This window comes from Choloepus didactylus, chromosome 8 (genome assembly GCF_015220235.1).
Source record: "Choloepus didactylus isolate mChoDid1 chromosome 8, mChoDid1.pri, whole genome shotgun sequence".
NCBI classification, from domain to species: Eukaryota; Metazoa; Chordata; class Mammalia; order Pilosa; family Megalonychidae; genus Choloepus; species Choloepus didactylus.
The window spans coordinates 75,890,151-75,904,285 of NC_051314.1; the positions used below are offsets into that span (position 1 = coordinate 75,890,151).

General features: G+C 42.1%; 1 protein-coding gene across 1 annotated transcript in view; it reads left to right on the forward strand.

Moving 5' to 3' along the window:
* The first annotated feature begins 258 nt into the window (after positions 1-258).
* The window catches only part of CS (citrate synthase), a 34,346-nt gene continuing 20,469 nt past the window's right edge, over positions 259-14,135 (forward strand). Inside the window, exon 1 of the mRNA XM_037846422.1 lies at positions 259-430. Within this exon, the coding sequence (XP_037702350.1) occupies positions 389-430 (42 nt within the window). The 5' untranslated portion in view covers positions 259-388. The remainder of the gene's footprint in view (positions 431-14,135) is intronic.

A 14,135-nucleotide genomic window follows, 5' to 3' on the forward strand; every position in this document is an offset into this window, starting at 1 on the left:
AAAGCCGAAGGAAGTTAACGGAGTTCTCAGGCACATACTTAGGCACCTATACGCTCCCTGCTCCACCCCCTAGCCTTAATTAGCCTAATCCGGGCGGTCCAATCCTTCCTGTCACAAACATCGTCTACGGCTCTGGCCCCTCCTCTTCTCCCCGCCGGGCAAATGACCGACCCCGGGGCGGGCCCTTTAAGAGGGGAGCGGGCAGGGGCGGGAAAGTAGGTGGGGCCTTGCTGAGGACCCCGGGCTGGGCGCCGCCGACGGTTGGTCGACCCTTTCGTTCAGCCGCCTCCTTTCAACCTTGTCCACCCGTGCAGCAGCAGCGGCTTCTCTTCTTGCCGCAGCGCTCTCCCCTCCCTCCCTAGCCGCCAGGTCCGCGAGTACACCCGCCATGGCTTTACTCACTGCGGCCGCCCGGCTTTTCGGAACCAAGGTGAGCGGTTAAGGGAGGGAGGGCACCTGCGTCAGGGTGGGGCTGAGGCCGCCGCCAGGCCCTTGCGCGCCGGGGTCTCCCTCCCCCACCCATACGCACCTCCCTTGCGCGCCTTAAAAGGGCGGTGCGTTTCGGTGACAGCAGGCTCTGCGTGGAGTTCCCGCGGCCATGTGCTACGCCGGCCTTCCTGCTCATGGGTGTGGAGTGAGTGGGCGCTGCCTGTCCCGGGCTTGTGGTCGGGCTCTGCTGTCATCCCATGGGTTTAGGGTGATAAGGGGCGATGCGTGGCCCAGGGGAAGGAAGGAGTCAAGACAGGAGCCACCAGTAGAAAACAGAGGTCTTGTCTTCCGCTGGAGTTAGGGAAAGAGCCAGTAAGTAGCCTGTTTGGAGGAGGAGGCGAGGGATGGCAGGAGCAAACAGATGTGCTCTCTCAATTCCTTGGGCTAGATGTGGAGCGGTGGCTAATTTCGTCTTCTGCATTGTAGAGAGGGGCTTGCCAGTTCCTAAACTCTCTGTTTCCACTCCTCCCACCCACTTCTTGGAGTCTTCAGTGACCGAGCTGTAGCACTTCCTGCTAGAGGAGTGGAACTCTCAGGTCCTGATTGTCCTTGGGACTCTTGTACTAACTCTTTATATAGGAGCTTGGGTGGGTGAAGTGCTTCTGCAAATCCTCTTGCGTGGTTATCATATATGACTGGAGAAGAAACAAGCAAGGTTGTTCCCCATACTGAAGTCCATAAGTGAAGATACTCAGCAGGAAATAGTATAGCCAAGGTCACATGACCAATCCTATTACTTGCTTACCAGATTTTGCTGCTGATCTTAAATCTGCCCTACCCAGGAGAGTTTCCTCTCTTTGGTTGGGACTCTTTCCTTGACGTTTGTTGCCGTTTGGATCATCCTTCAGGTGCCTCCAATTTCAAATTGCCACAACTCAGGGCTCTGGGTAACATGGCCCTTTAAACGGAAACTGCTCTGCTGAGGGAGTCCCAGCCCTCTAATACAAGCAGGGACAGTCCCACAAGTGACCTTGACTTCTGCAAAGAACTTATACTTTCTCTTCTGCAGATAGATTAAAGCTGCCAGCTCCTAAAGGAAAGGAGAGTCTTAGTATGGTTCTGACTTGTGTTATCTTGCAGAGTTGGCAGAGATAAGGTAAAATCTGTAAGATTTACCTTGGGGTGCTTCCAGGCACCCAGCAGCAAGGTAGAGGCTGTTCATTTGGAAGATACTTGTCTTAGTTGGCTTTTGCTTCTCCTGCTGCCAGGAATCAGGGTAAGGAAGACTCTTGGGAAATGAAGGAAGTTCTAGATAGTGTTTTGGCAGAATAGGGGACACTATAATTAGCTCATTCCAGAGTTGCTAACCCAGACCAGTTAGTCTAACCCTACTATGAATTTGAAAAAAGATGTTAGAATTTACCTTTTGAATTCATTTTGTCTCTTAAGCCTCTAGGAAACCTCAGAAAGCTTTTGGCATGACAGGGCTATAGAATCTTGGTATCATTCTTTACCTTCCTCTTGGAGAAGGATCTGAGGATCCCCAGAAACCTGAAATTGGAAGCCATTACTAGACTTTTGACCCTTAAAACTAGAAAAGCCCAATGGACTCAGGAGTGGAAATTTCCCACAAACTGAGAAGGGTGACCAGATACCAAGAAACCTTTTACGTTGTCGGCATTGCTAGCACTTGCCTGAGCTTTCCAGATTAACCTGCAGCTTAACTGGTAGTAGATTTTACTTGCTGGTAAGGTAGATTTTAGGATGCAAAATAGTCTTCTGGTCTGGTAGAACTGACCCCCTACGACTTTGATTCTCAAAGTCAGATGTAGTTTCACCCTTCTGGGAAACACAAATGCTAGCCATTGTTCTGTTGTACTACACTGGCAAGAAATTTACATGAACACCTGAATTGGGGAGATAGACTAATTCAGAGCCTTGACATTATTTGACTTCTTGTTTATACAAATGAATTAATACTAAACAGAGACCTTAGTATTAGCTGTGTGTGCCCCAGCTTTGTTATTTAAATACTGTCTTTTCACAGATTTGGGTTTGGATTTGGGCTGGGAATTAGAGTAGAGCTACCAATTCACTTGTGGACTCCTGAAGTCATTGTGACTTAGCCAACACTAGCTAAAGGGAGCTGTTTCTTATGCCATTGAGAGTTGCTCTCCCAAACTAGGATGTTTGATAAACTTTGAATAAATCAATCCAAAGGTGTTTCTAAATTATATCTAGATTTTTTCAAGGCACTTTAAGTAAAACCAATAGTTCCTTAATTGTGGAACTACTCCACTGTATTGTCTCCTATGTCCTAGTCTGAAATTAGGTTCAACAAAACAGTCGGTTTTGTCCTTTGAAATGTAGGCTCATATCCTAAAAGGGCAAGGGCCCAGTTCATCTCTGGTTACTGTGCCCTCCCTTTGATTATCAGCCTACTCAAAGTAATGGCATTTCCTTGATGTTTACTAGATGGACCACATATGAAAAATGGAAAGTAAAACATCACCATGTGTTAGTGGTGGTATGATTGCATTATTTGTTCATAATGACCTATACATTGGTAGTGGGTGAATGGATGGGCGTGGGGAGGCAGCAAGGATAGAAGTGGGGGGGGGGCAGCAATGAATCAGAGAAGGGACAGTGGTTTTCCTGGTTCTTAAAATCCACATTGGCAGTAGGCAGGAAACTGGGGTTGAAAGAACTCACTAAAGCCACAGGATAATTTTTTCTGCTCTGTTTCAGTGCTTTCTGCAATAGAGTTGAGTGAGATGTGAAATGTAAAACAGTAGCAAGGCAGCTTTCACCATAGTTATTTCTTAGGAACTGGGTACGTTTCAGTTCTTCCCTCAACTGCCTGAATTCCTTAGGTCCCTGTATTTCTTTCAACCTGCTGTCCTTATAAAAGTCTGTAAGCTCCAACTTAAGTGGGCATCAACCACTTGGGATGTTTGTTCACGATGCAGAATCCTGGATCCTGCCTTCGGATTCTGATTCAGTGGAGGTGGGATAGAAACTGGAAACTTGTGTTTTTTCCAGCACCTCAGTTGATTGGTGATGCTTGGTGATCCTACAGCCATACTGTTGGGCAAGTTAAGCCACATGCAGGATTTGCTGTTCGCAACTTTATAAAACATATACAAAACTAAGTGGGCATTTTTTTAGATTAGTGATTATTTTAAGGAAGGAGATCCTATACACTTTATTCATTAGTGAACACATAAGTAGGTGTTCAATAAATATTTATTAAATGAAAGGGTGGTAAGAGTTTCTACTAAAAGGAAAAATAGGATTCTTGATTGTTTTCTGAGGCTGGAATGGTATATTTTTCTGTTTTCCTCACCTAAAGATCAGTGAATCTTTAGTCTGTTGCATAAAGATCAGTGAATCTTTAGGGCAGTAGACTGTTGGAAAATAACAGATGGTTAGACTTATTAAGGAAGCTTCTGTGAGTGTGACGGGTCAAAGTATAAAATCTGAAGATTACTCTGCTCACACTTTTTAAGTGGCCTGACAGAGTAGTGCAAGCCAACTTCCGCTATCACCATTGTGAAACACATAGGTTAAATGGCTTTAGTTTTCTGACCTGGTTCTGGGGAGAGAGGAGCCTTTGTCCTATCTGTGTTCCTTTTCCCTTAATGCAAGTTGTTCCTTCTGCATTGGAAGCCTTTGTGGCACAAGATTTTTCCTACCAGTTATTAGTGCCTTGTTCCATCAGCTAAGTCAGTCCTGCTAACTTGGCAAGCTCTGACCTTTTGCTGATGAAGGGCAAGGGCTTTATTAATCAGGGAGCGTCTCTCTCAAGTTGTTAATTTTGGAACTCCTGGATATGTGGCAGGATGTAGGCTGGATGTGCCCAGGATGGAGGATAGGAGAAAATTTGCTTGGCTTCTCTTCTGTTAGGCTAAGGGTCCTAGATGTGGGTCAGTAATGATAATAGAGTAAGAGGGCAATAACCACCTTACTGAGTAGGTGCTTATCCAAATAGGTTTCTTTCCAGAATTTAGGAAGGAGAGAGTTTTAATTGACTTTGGTAAGGAATTCGGCCAATACCTATGCTATGAATACTCTAAGTAGGCAAATCTTTGGCAGAATTTTCTGCCTGTCCTATTAAGTCCTTTTTCTCCCTTGGCCTTTTAAGATTTCTTTTAAATTTTCCACCGCCCGTCCAAGCATATTTGAGAGCTCCAGCCCATTCCCATCAATAATAGCAAACTCACTAGTGGGGTTCTTGCAAGGGGTGGCAGTATATGAGGTCTGAAAAAGCCTCTTAGTAATTGTGAAAGCCCTGCATCCTGTAGAGAATCTGCCCTCAGACATTGTGAGCCAGGCTCTTGTCTTTGGAAGCAGCGCTCTCTCTCCCCATGAAGGAGCTGACCTATTGAGTGCGGCGATTGCCTGATTCACCTGACAGCTGCTGTTCCAGTAGGGTGACTCTACACATGGCGTGTGCCCAGAGTGCTACCAGAAGCCAAGACTGAGGGTCAGAGCCCAGTTGCCACACCTCCAGAGTTGGGGGAGGAGCGGGAGGTTTAGGCATGACTCAGAAGTTTGTAATCTGCCTGTCTAATTAGTGAGTATAGCCTGAATGTACTGTCCCGCAGCCCTTTAGCAGCTTTCTTTGGCAACCAAGGGATAGATGAAATGAGGTTTATGGCCTTGGGTGTGACAGTCCTCCAGCATCTCATGTGGTCTGGAGTCATTTGGTCTGCAGGTGGAGGTTAAATTTGTTTCCTCTCCCTGAGACTCCTCCCCTGCTGGGCTAAGAGGCCCTGAAAAAAGAAATTGGGACTTGATTTCCTGTTCCACACTGCAGGGAATTATCCTTTCACCCTAGCCTGAGGCTTGATTGCCTTTTTCCTGGGATCTGATTCCAGGGAAAGAGTAATATTAGTTCTCCCACTTGAAATAGTAGGTAACAGGCCAACACATTTCCAAGAAATGAATATTAATTGTATCAGCTATGCACAAGGCACTGATATAGATGCTTTCATGTAAATCATTTCATTTGGTTTCCTTGTCTACTCTTAAATTTGCAATTATTATTACCATTTTAGAGATGTGAAAACAGATTTGGAGATTAGGTCATGTAGCCAAGATAACACAGCTGGAAAGTGGAACCAGGATTTGGGGCTCACTCCTTGCTAACTCCACATCCCAGGCTCTTCCATTCCACCAGCTGCTTCATTTGTCTAACACTTTGGACCAGGGGGTCTCAAGGTTTGTTCATGTAAATAATCTGGTGAACTTGTAAATTTGCAATTTGGATTCAGTGGGTTTGAGGTAAAGCCCAAGACTCTTCATTCTTAACAAGCTCCTGGTGATGCCAATACTGCTGACTAGTAAATCCCATTTTAAGCAGCAACGTTTTTGAGTACCTTTATATCTGTTTTGGGTCCTTAGAATCAGACTTTTTTTTTTTTTAATTAAATTCAGTTTTATTGAGATATATTCACATACCATACAGTCATCTGTGGTGTACAATCAACTGTTCACAGTACCATTAGAATCAGACTTTGAGCTGAGTGGCTTGAATATTATATATTCTAAATATGGAATTGGAAAGGAAAACTTTGTTTTGGATGTCTTGGTTATTTAGTAATGTTAGCTGGTGTTGGAACCCAGATTTCCTTTCCTAACACCAAATCAAGGGTTCTGTCCTCTTACATCATTAGGTAAAATTGTCCTAACTTGAATTTTCCCTACTCTAGCCTTTTGAGCAGTCATATCAATGAATTCTTGCCTTTAAAATCCCTGATTTCTTCAATTTTCTTCTAAGTTGAAGGATTGGCTAAAAACATGACTGAACCTGATACTGAAGGGTTCTAGAAAGTAGCCATTCTATTTTATTCTATATGTTTATTATATAACAAATACAAAGCTACTGTTTTAAGTGCTTTATAAATATAGATGTAATTATTCCTCATAACAATCCTTTGAGGTAGGTACTGTTATTACAGATAAGGAAACTAAGGCACAGAAAGATTAAAGACTTGGCTAGAGTCACACAGCCAGTAAGAGGTGAAGAAGTATAGTAGAGACCAAATATATATATTTTTTTCAGTAGCTACATATCCAAATTGTTTACAGACTGGCGTTGCTTTGCAAATTAGAGCTCCAGCTAAGCAGTTTTGCTGATGGAGATTAGAAACAGTTGAGATCTAGCTCTCTTTAGATTGCTCCTGTGGCTCCTCAATATGTGGCAAAGAAGCTCTGTACCAAAGAAATTAGGACTTTGCTGAGGGTAGATGATGGGATGATTCTTTAGTTCCAAGTTTCCTATCTCTAACTTTCATCTTAAAATATGATTCACATAGGAGGCGGGGCAAGATGGCGGACTGGTGAGCTGTATGTTTTAGTTACTCCTCCAGGAAAGTAGGTAGAAAGCCAGGTACTGCGTGGACTGGACACCACAGAGCAATCTGACTTTGGGCATACTTCATACAACACTCATGAAAACGTGGAACTGCTGAGATCAGCGAAATCTGTAAGTTTTTGTGGCCAGGGGACCCGCACCCCTCCCTGCCAGGCTCAGTCCCATGGGAGGAGGGGCCGTCAGCGCTGGGAAGGAGAAGGGAGAACTGCAGTGGCAGCCCTTATCGGAAACTCATTCTACTGATCCAAACTCCAACCATAGATAGACTGAGACCAGACACCAGAGAATCTGAAAGCAGCCAGCCCAGCAGAGAGGAGACAGACATAGAAAAAAACACCACGAAAAACTCCAAAATAAAAGCGGAGGATTTTTGGAGTTCTGGTGAACATAAAAAGGGGAAGGGCAGAGCACAGGCCCTCAGGCTCATATGCAAATATCGAAGAAAAGCTGATCTCCCTGCCCTGTGGAACTTTCCTTAATGGCCCTAATTGTTTTGTCTCTTAGCATTTCAATAACCCATTAGATCTGTGAGGAGGGCCCTTTTTTTTTTTTTTTTTAATCCTTTTTTCTTTTTGTAAAACAATTACTCTAAGAAGTCCAATACAGAAAGCTTCAAAGACTTGCAATTTGGGCAGGTCAAGACAAGAGCAGAACTAAGAGAGCTCTGAGACAAAAGGCAATAATCCAGTGGCTGAGGAATTTCACTAAACACCACAACTTCCCAAGAAAAGGGGGGTGTCCGCTCCCAGCCATCATCCTGGTGGACAGGAAACACTCCTGCCCATCGCCAGCCCCGTAGCCCAGAGCTGCCCCACACAACCCAGTGTGAAGGAAGTGCTTCAAATAACAGGCACACTCCACAAAACTGGGCGTGGACATTAGCCTTCCCTGCAACCTCAGCTGATTGTCCCAGAGTTGGGAAGGTGGAGCAGTGTGAATTAACAAAGCCCCATTCAGCCATCATTTCAGCAGACTGGGAGCCTCCCTACACAGCCCAGCAGCCCAGAACCGCCCTGGGGGGACGGCACTCACCTGTGACATAGCACAGTCATTCCTCAAAAGAGGACCAGGGGGTGCACGGCCTGGAAGAGGGACCCACTTACAAGTCTCAGGAGCCATACGCCAACACCAAGGACTTGTGGGTCAGTGGCAGAGACAAACTGTGGCAGGACTGAACTGAAGGATTAGACTATTGCAGCAGCTTTAAAACTCCAGGATCACCAGGGAGATTTGATTGTTAGAGCCACCCCCCCTCCCTGACTGCCCAGAAACCCGCCCCATATACAGGGCGGGCAACACCAACTACACACGCAAGCTTGGTACACCAATTGGACCCCACAAGACTCACTCCCCCACTCACCACAAAGGCAAAGCAGGGGAGAACTGGCTCGTGGACGCCACCTGCTGGTTAGTTAGAGAAAGTGTACTCCACGAAGCTGTAGATCTGATAAATTAGAGATAAGGACTTCATTTGGTCTACACATCCTAAAAGAACCCTATCAAGTTCAGCGAATGCCAAGAGGCCAAAAACAACAGAAAATTATAAAGCATATGAAAAAACCAGACGATATGGATAACCCAAGCCCAAGCACCCAAATCAAAAGATCAGAAGAGAAACAGCACCTGGAGCAGCTACTCAAAGAACTAAAGATGAACAATGAGACCATAGTACAGAATACAAAGGATATCAAGAAGACCTTAGAAGAGCATAAAGAAGACATTGCAAGACTAAATAAAAAAATGGATGATCTTATGGAAATTAAAGAAACTGTTGACCAAATTAAAAAGATTCTGGACACTCATAGTACAAGACTAGAGGAAGTTGAACAACGAATCAGTGACCTGGAAGATGACAGAATGGAAAATGAAAGCATAAAAGAAAGAATGGGGAAAAAAGTTGAAAAAATCGTAACGGACCTCAGGGATATGATAGATAATATAAAACGTCCTAATATAAGACTCATTGGTGTTCCAGAAGGGGAAGAAAAGGGTAAAGGTCTAGGAAGAGTATTCAAAGAAATTGTTGGGAAAAACTTCCCAAATCTTCTAAACAACATAAATACACAAATCATAAATGCTCAGCGAACTCCAAATAGAATAAATCCAAATAAACCCACTCTGAGACATATTCTGATCACACTATCAAACACAGAAGAGAAGGAGCAAGTTCTGAAAGCAGCAAGAGAAAAGCAATTCACCACATACAAAGGAAACAGCATAAGACTAAGTAGTGACTACTCAGCAGCCACTATGGAGGCAAGAAGGCAGTGGCATGATATATTTAAAATTCTGAGTGAGAAAAATTTCCAACCAAGAATCCTTTATCCAGCAAAGCCCTCCTTCAAATTTGAGGGCGAGCTTAAATTTTTCACAGACAAACAAATGCTGACAGAATTTGCTAACAAGAGACCTGCCCTACTGGAGATACTAAAGGGAGCCCTACAGACAGAGACACAAAGAAAGGACAGAGAGACCTGGAGAAAGGTTCAGTACTAAAGAGATTCAGTATGGGTACAATAAAGGATATTAATAGAGAGAGGGGAAAAATATATATGACAAACATAAACCAAAGGATAAGATGGCTGATTCAAGAAATGCCTTCACGGTTATAACATTGAATGTAAATGGATTAAACTCCCCAATTAAAAGATACAGATTCGCAGAATGGATCAAAAAAAATGAACCATCAATATGTTGCATACAAGAGACTCATCTTAGACACAGGGACACAAAGAAATTGAAAGTGAAAGGATGGAAAAAAATATATCATGCAAACTATAGCCAAAAGAAAGCAGGTGTAGCAATATTAATCTCAGATAAAATAGACTTCAAATGCAGGGATGTTTTGAGAGACAAAGAAGGCCACTACATACTAATAAAAGGGGCAATTCAACAAGAAGAAATAACAATCATAAATGTCTATGCACCCAATCAAGGTGCCACAAAATACATGAGAGAAACACTGGCAAAACTAAAGGAAGCAATTGATGTTTCCACAATAATTGTGGGAGACTTCAACACATCACTCTCTCCTATAGATAGATCAACCAGACAGAGGACCAATAAGGAAATTGAAAACCTAAACAATCTGATAAATGAATTAGATTTAACAGACATATACAGAACATTACATTCCAAATCACCAGGATATACATATTTTTCTAGTGCTTACGGAACTTTCTCCAGAATAGATCATATGCTGGGACATAAAACAAGCCTCAGTAAATTTAAAAAGATTGAAATTATTCAAAGCACATTCTCTGACCACAATGGAATACAATTAGAAGTCAATAACCATCAGAGACTTAGAAAATTCACAAATACCTGGAGGTTAAACAACACACTCCTAAACAATCAGTGGGTTAAAGAAGAAATAGCAAGAGAAATTGCTAAATATATAGAGACGAATGAAAATGAGAACACAACATACCAAAATCTATGGGATGCAGCAAAAGCAGTGCTGAGGGGGAAATTTATAGCACTAAACACATATATTAAAAAGGAAGAAAGAGCCAAAATCAAAGAACTAATGGATCAACTGAAGAAGCTAGAAAATGAACAGCAAACCAATCCTAAACCAAGTAGAAGAAAAGAAATAACAAGGATTAAAGCAGAAATAAATGACATAGAGAACAAAAAAACAATAGAGAGGATAAATATCACCAAAAGTTGGTTCTTTGAGAAGATCAACAAGATTGACAAGCCCCTAGCTAGACTGACAAAATCAAAAAGAGAGAAGACCCATATAAACAAAATAATGAATGAAAAAGGTGACATAACTGCAGGTCCTGAAGAAATTAAAAAAATTATAAGAGGATATTATGAACAACTGTATGGCAACAAACTGGATAATGTAGAGGAAATGGACAATTTCCTGGAAACATATGAACAACCTAGACTGACCAGAGAAGAAATAGAAGACCTCAGCCAACCCATCACAAGCAAAGAGATCCAATCAGTCATCAAAAATCTTCCCACAAATAAATGCCCAGGGCCAGATGGCTTCACAGGGGAATTCTACCAAACTTTCCAGAAAGAACTGACACCAATCTTACTCAAACTCTTTCAAAACATTGAAGAAAATGGAACACTACCTAACTCATTTTATGAAGCTAACATCAATCTAATACCAAAACCAGGCAAAGATGCTACAAAAAAGGAAAACTACCGGCCAATCTCCCTAATGAATATAGATGCAAAAATCCTCAACAAAATACTTGCAAATCGAATCCAAAGACACATTAAAAAAATCATACACCATGACCAAGTGGGGTTCATTCCAGGCATGCAAGGATGGTTCAACATAAGAAAATCAATCAATGTATTGCAACACATTAACAAGTCAAAAGGGAAAAATCAATTGATCATCTCAATAGATGCTGAAAAAGCATTTGACAAAATCCAACATCCGTTTATCATAAAAACACTTCAAAAGGTAGGAACTGAAGGAAACTTCCTCAACATGATAAAGAGCATATATGAAAAACCCACAGCCAGCATAGTACTCAATGGTGAGAGACTGAAAGCCTTCCCTCTAAGATCAGGAACAAGACAAGGATGCCCGCTGTCACCACTGTTATTCAACATTGTGCTGGAAGTGCTAGCCAGGGCAATCCGGCAAGACAAAGAAATAAAAGGCATCCAAATTGGAAAAGAAGAAGTTAAACTGTCATTGTTTGCAGATGACATGATCTTACATCTAGAAAACCCTGAGAAATCGACGATACAGCTACTAGAGCTAATAAACAAATTTAGCAAAGTAGCGGGATACAAGGTTAATGCACATAAGTCAGTAATGTTTCTATATGCTAGAAATGAACAAACTGAAGAGACACTCAAGAAAAAGATACCATTTTCAATAGCAACTAAAAAAATCAAGTACCTAGGAATCAACTTAACCAAAGATGTAAAAGACCTATACAAAGAAAACTACATAACTCTACTAAAAGAAATAGAAGGGGACCTTAAAAGATGGAAAAATATTCCATGTTCATGGATAGGAAGGCTAAATGTCATTAAGATGTCAATTCTACCCAAACTCATCTACAGATTCAATGCAATCCCAATCAAAATTCCAACAACCTACTTTGCAGACTTGGAAAAGCTAGTTATCAAATTTATTTGGAAAGGGAAGATGCCTCGAATTGCTAAAGACACTCTAAAAAAGAAAAACGAAGTGGGAGGACTTACACTCCCTGACTTTGAAGCTTATTATAAAGCCACAGTTGCCAAAACAACATGGTACTGGCACAAAGATAGACATACAGATCAATGGAATCGAATTGAGAATTCAGAGATAGACCCTCAGATCTATGGCCGACTGATCTTTGATAAGGCCCCCAAAGTCACTGAACTGAGTCATAATGGTCTTTTCAACAAATGGGGCTGGGAGAGTTGGATATCCATATCCAAAAGAATGAAAGAGGACCCCTACCTCACCCCCTACACAAAAATTAACTCAAAATGGACCAAAGATCTCAATATAAAAGAGAGTACCATAAAACTCCTAGAAGATAATGTAGGAAAACATCTTCAAGACCTTGTATTAGGCGGCCACTTCCTAGACTTTACACCCAAAGCACAAGCAACAAAAGAGAAAACAGATAAATGGGAACTCCTCAAGCTTAGAAGTTTCTGCACCTCAAAGGAATTTCTCAAAAAGGTAAAGAGGCAGCCAACTCAATGGGAAAAAATTTTTGGAAACCATGTATCTGACAAAAGACTGATATCTTGCATATATAAAGAAATCCTACAACTCAATGATAATAGTACAGACAGCCCAATCATAAAATGGGCAAAAGATATGAAAAGACAGTTCTCTGAAGAGGAAATACAAATGGCCAAGAAACACATGAAAAAATGTTCAGCTTCACTAGCTATTAGAGAGATGCAAATTAAGACCACAATGAGATACCATCTCACACCGATTAGAATGGCTGCCATTAAACAAACAGGAAACTACAAATGCTGGAGGGGATGTGGAGAAATTGGAACTCTTATTCATTGTTGGTGGGACTGTATAATGGTTCAGCCACTCTGGAAGTCAGTCTGGCAGTTCCTTAGAAAACTAGATATAGAGTTACCATTCGATCCAGCGATTGCACTTCTCGGTATATACCCGGAAGATCGGAAAGCAGTGACACGAACAGATATCTGCACGCCAATGTTCATAGCAGCATTATTCACAATTGCCAAGAGATGGAAACAACCCAAATGTCCTCCAGCAGATGAGTGGATAAATAAAATGTGGTACATACACACGATGGAATACTACGCGGCAGTAAGAAGGAACGATCTCGTGAAACATATGACAACATGGATGAACCTTGAAGACATAATGCTGAGCGAAATAAGCCAGGCACAAAAAGAGAAATATATGCTACCACTAATGTGAACTTTGAAAAATGTAAAACAAATGGTTTATAATGTAGAATGTAGGGGAACTAGCAATAGAGAGCAATTAAGGAAGGGGGAACAATAATCCAAGAAGAACAGATAAGCTATTTAACATTCTGGGGATGCCCAGGAATGACTATGGTCTGTTAATTTCTGATGGATATAGTAGGAACAAGTTCACAGAAATGTTGCTATATTAGGTAACTTTCTTGAGGTAAAGTAGGAACATGTTGGAAGTTAAGCAGTTATCTTAGGTTAGTTGTCTTTTTCTTACTCCCTTGCTATGGTCTCTTTGAAATGCTCTTTTATTGTATGTTTGTTTTCTTTTTAACTTTTTTTTTCATACAGGTGATTTGAAAAAAGAAGGGAAAGTTAAAAAAAAAAAAAAAAAAAAAAGAAAAAAGACAAACAAGGGGAAAAAAAAAAAAAAAAAGATGTAGTGCCCCCTTGAGGAGCCTGTGGAGAATGCAGGGGTATTCGCCTACCCCACCTCCATGGTTGCTAACATGACCACAGACATAGGGGACTGGTGGTTTGATGGGTTGAGCCCTCTACCATAAGTTTTACCCTTGGGAAGACGGTTGCTGCAAAGGAGAGGCTAGGCCTCCCTGTATTTGTGCCTAAGAGTCTCCTCCTGAATGCCTCTTTGTTGCTCAGATGTGGCCCTCTCTCTCTGGCTAAGCCAACTTGAAAGGTGAAATCACTGCCCTCCCCCCTACGTGGGATCAGACACCCAGGGAAGTGAATCTCCCTGGCAACGTGGAATATGACTCCCAGGGAGGAATGTAGACCTGGCACCGTGGGACGGAGAACATCTTCTTGACCAAAAGGGGGATGTGAAAGGAAATGAAATAAGCTTCAGTGGCAGAGAGATTCCAAAAGGAGCCGAGAGGTCACTCTGGTGGGCACTCTTATGCACACTTTAGACAAC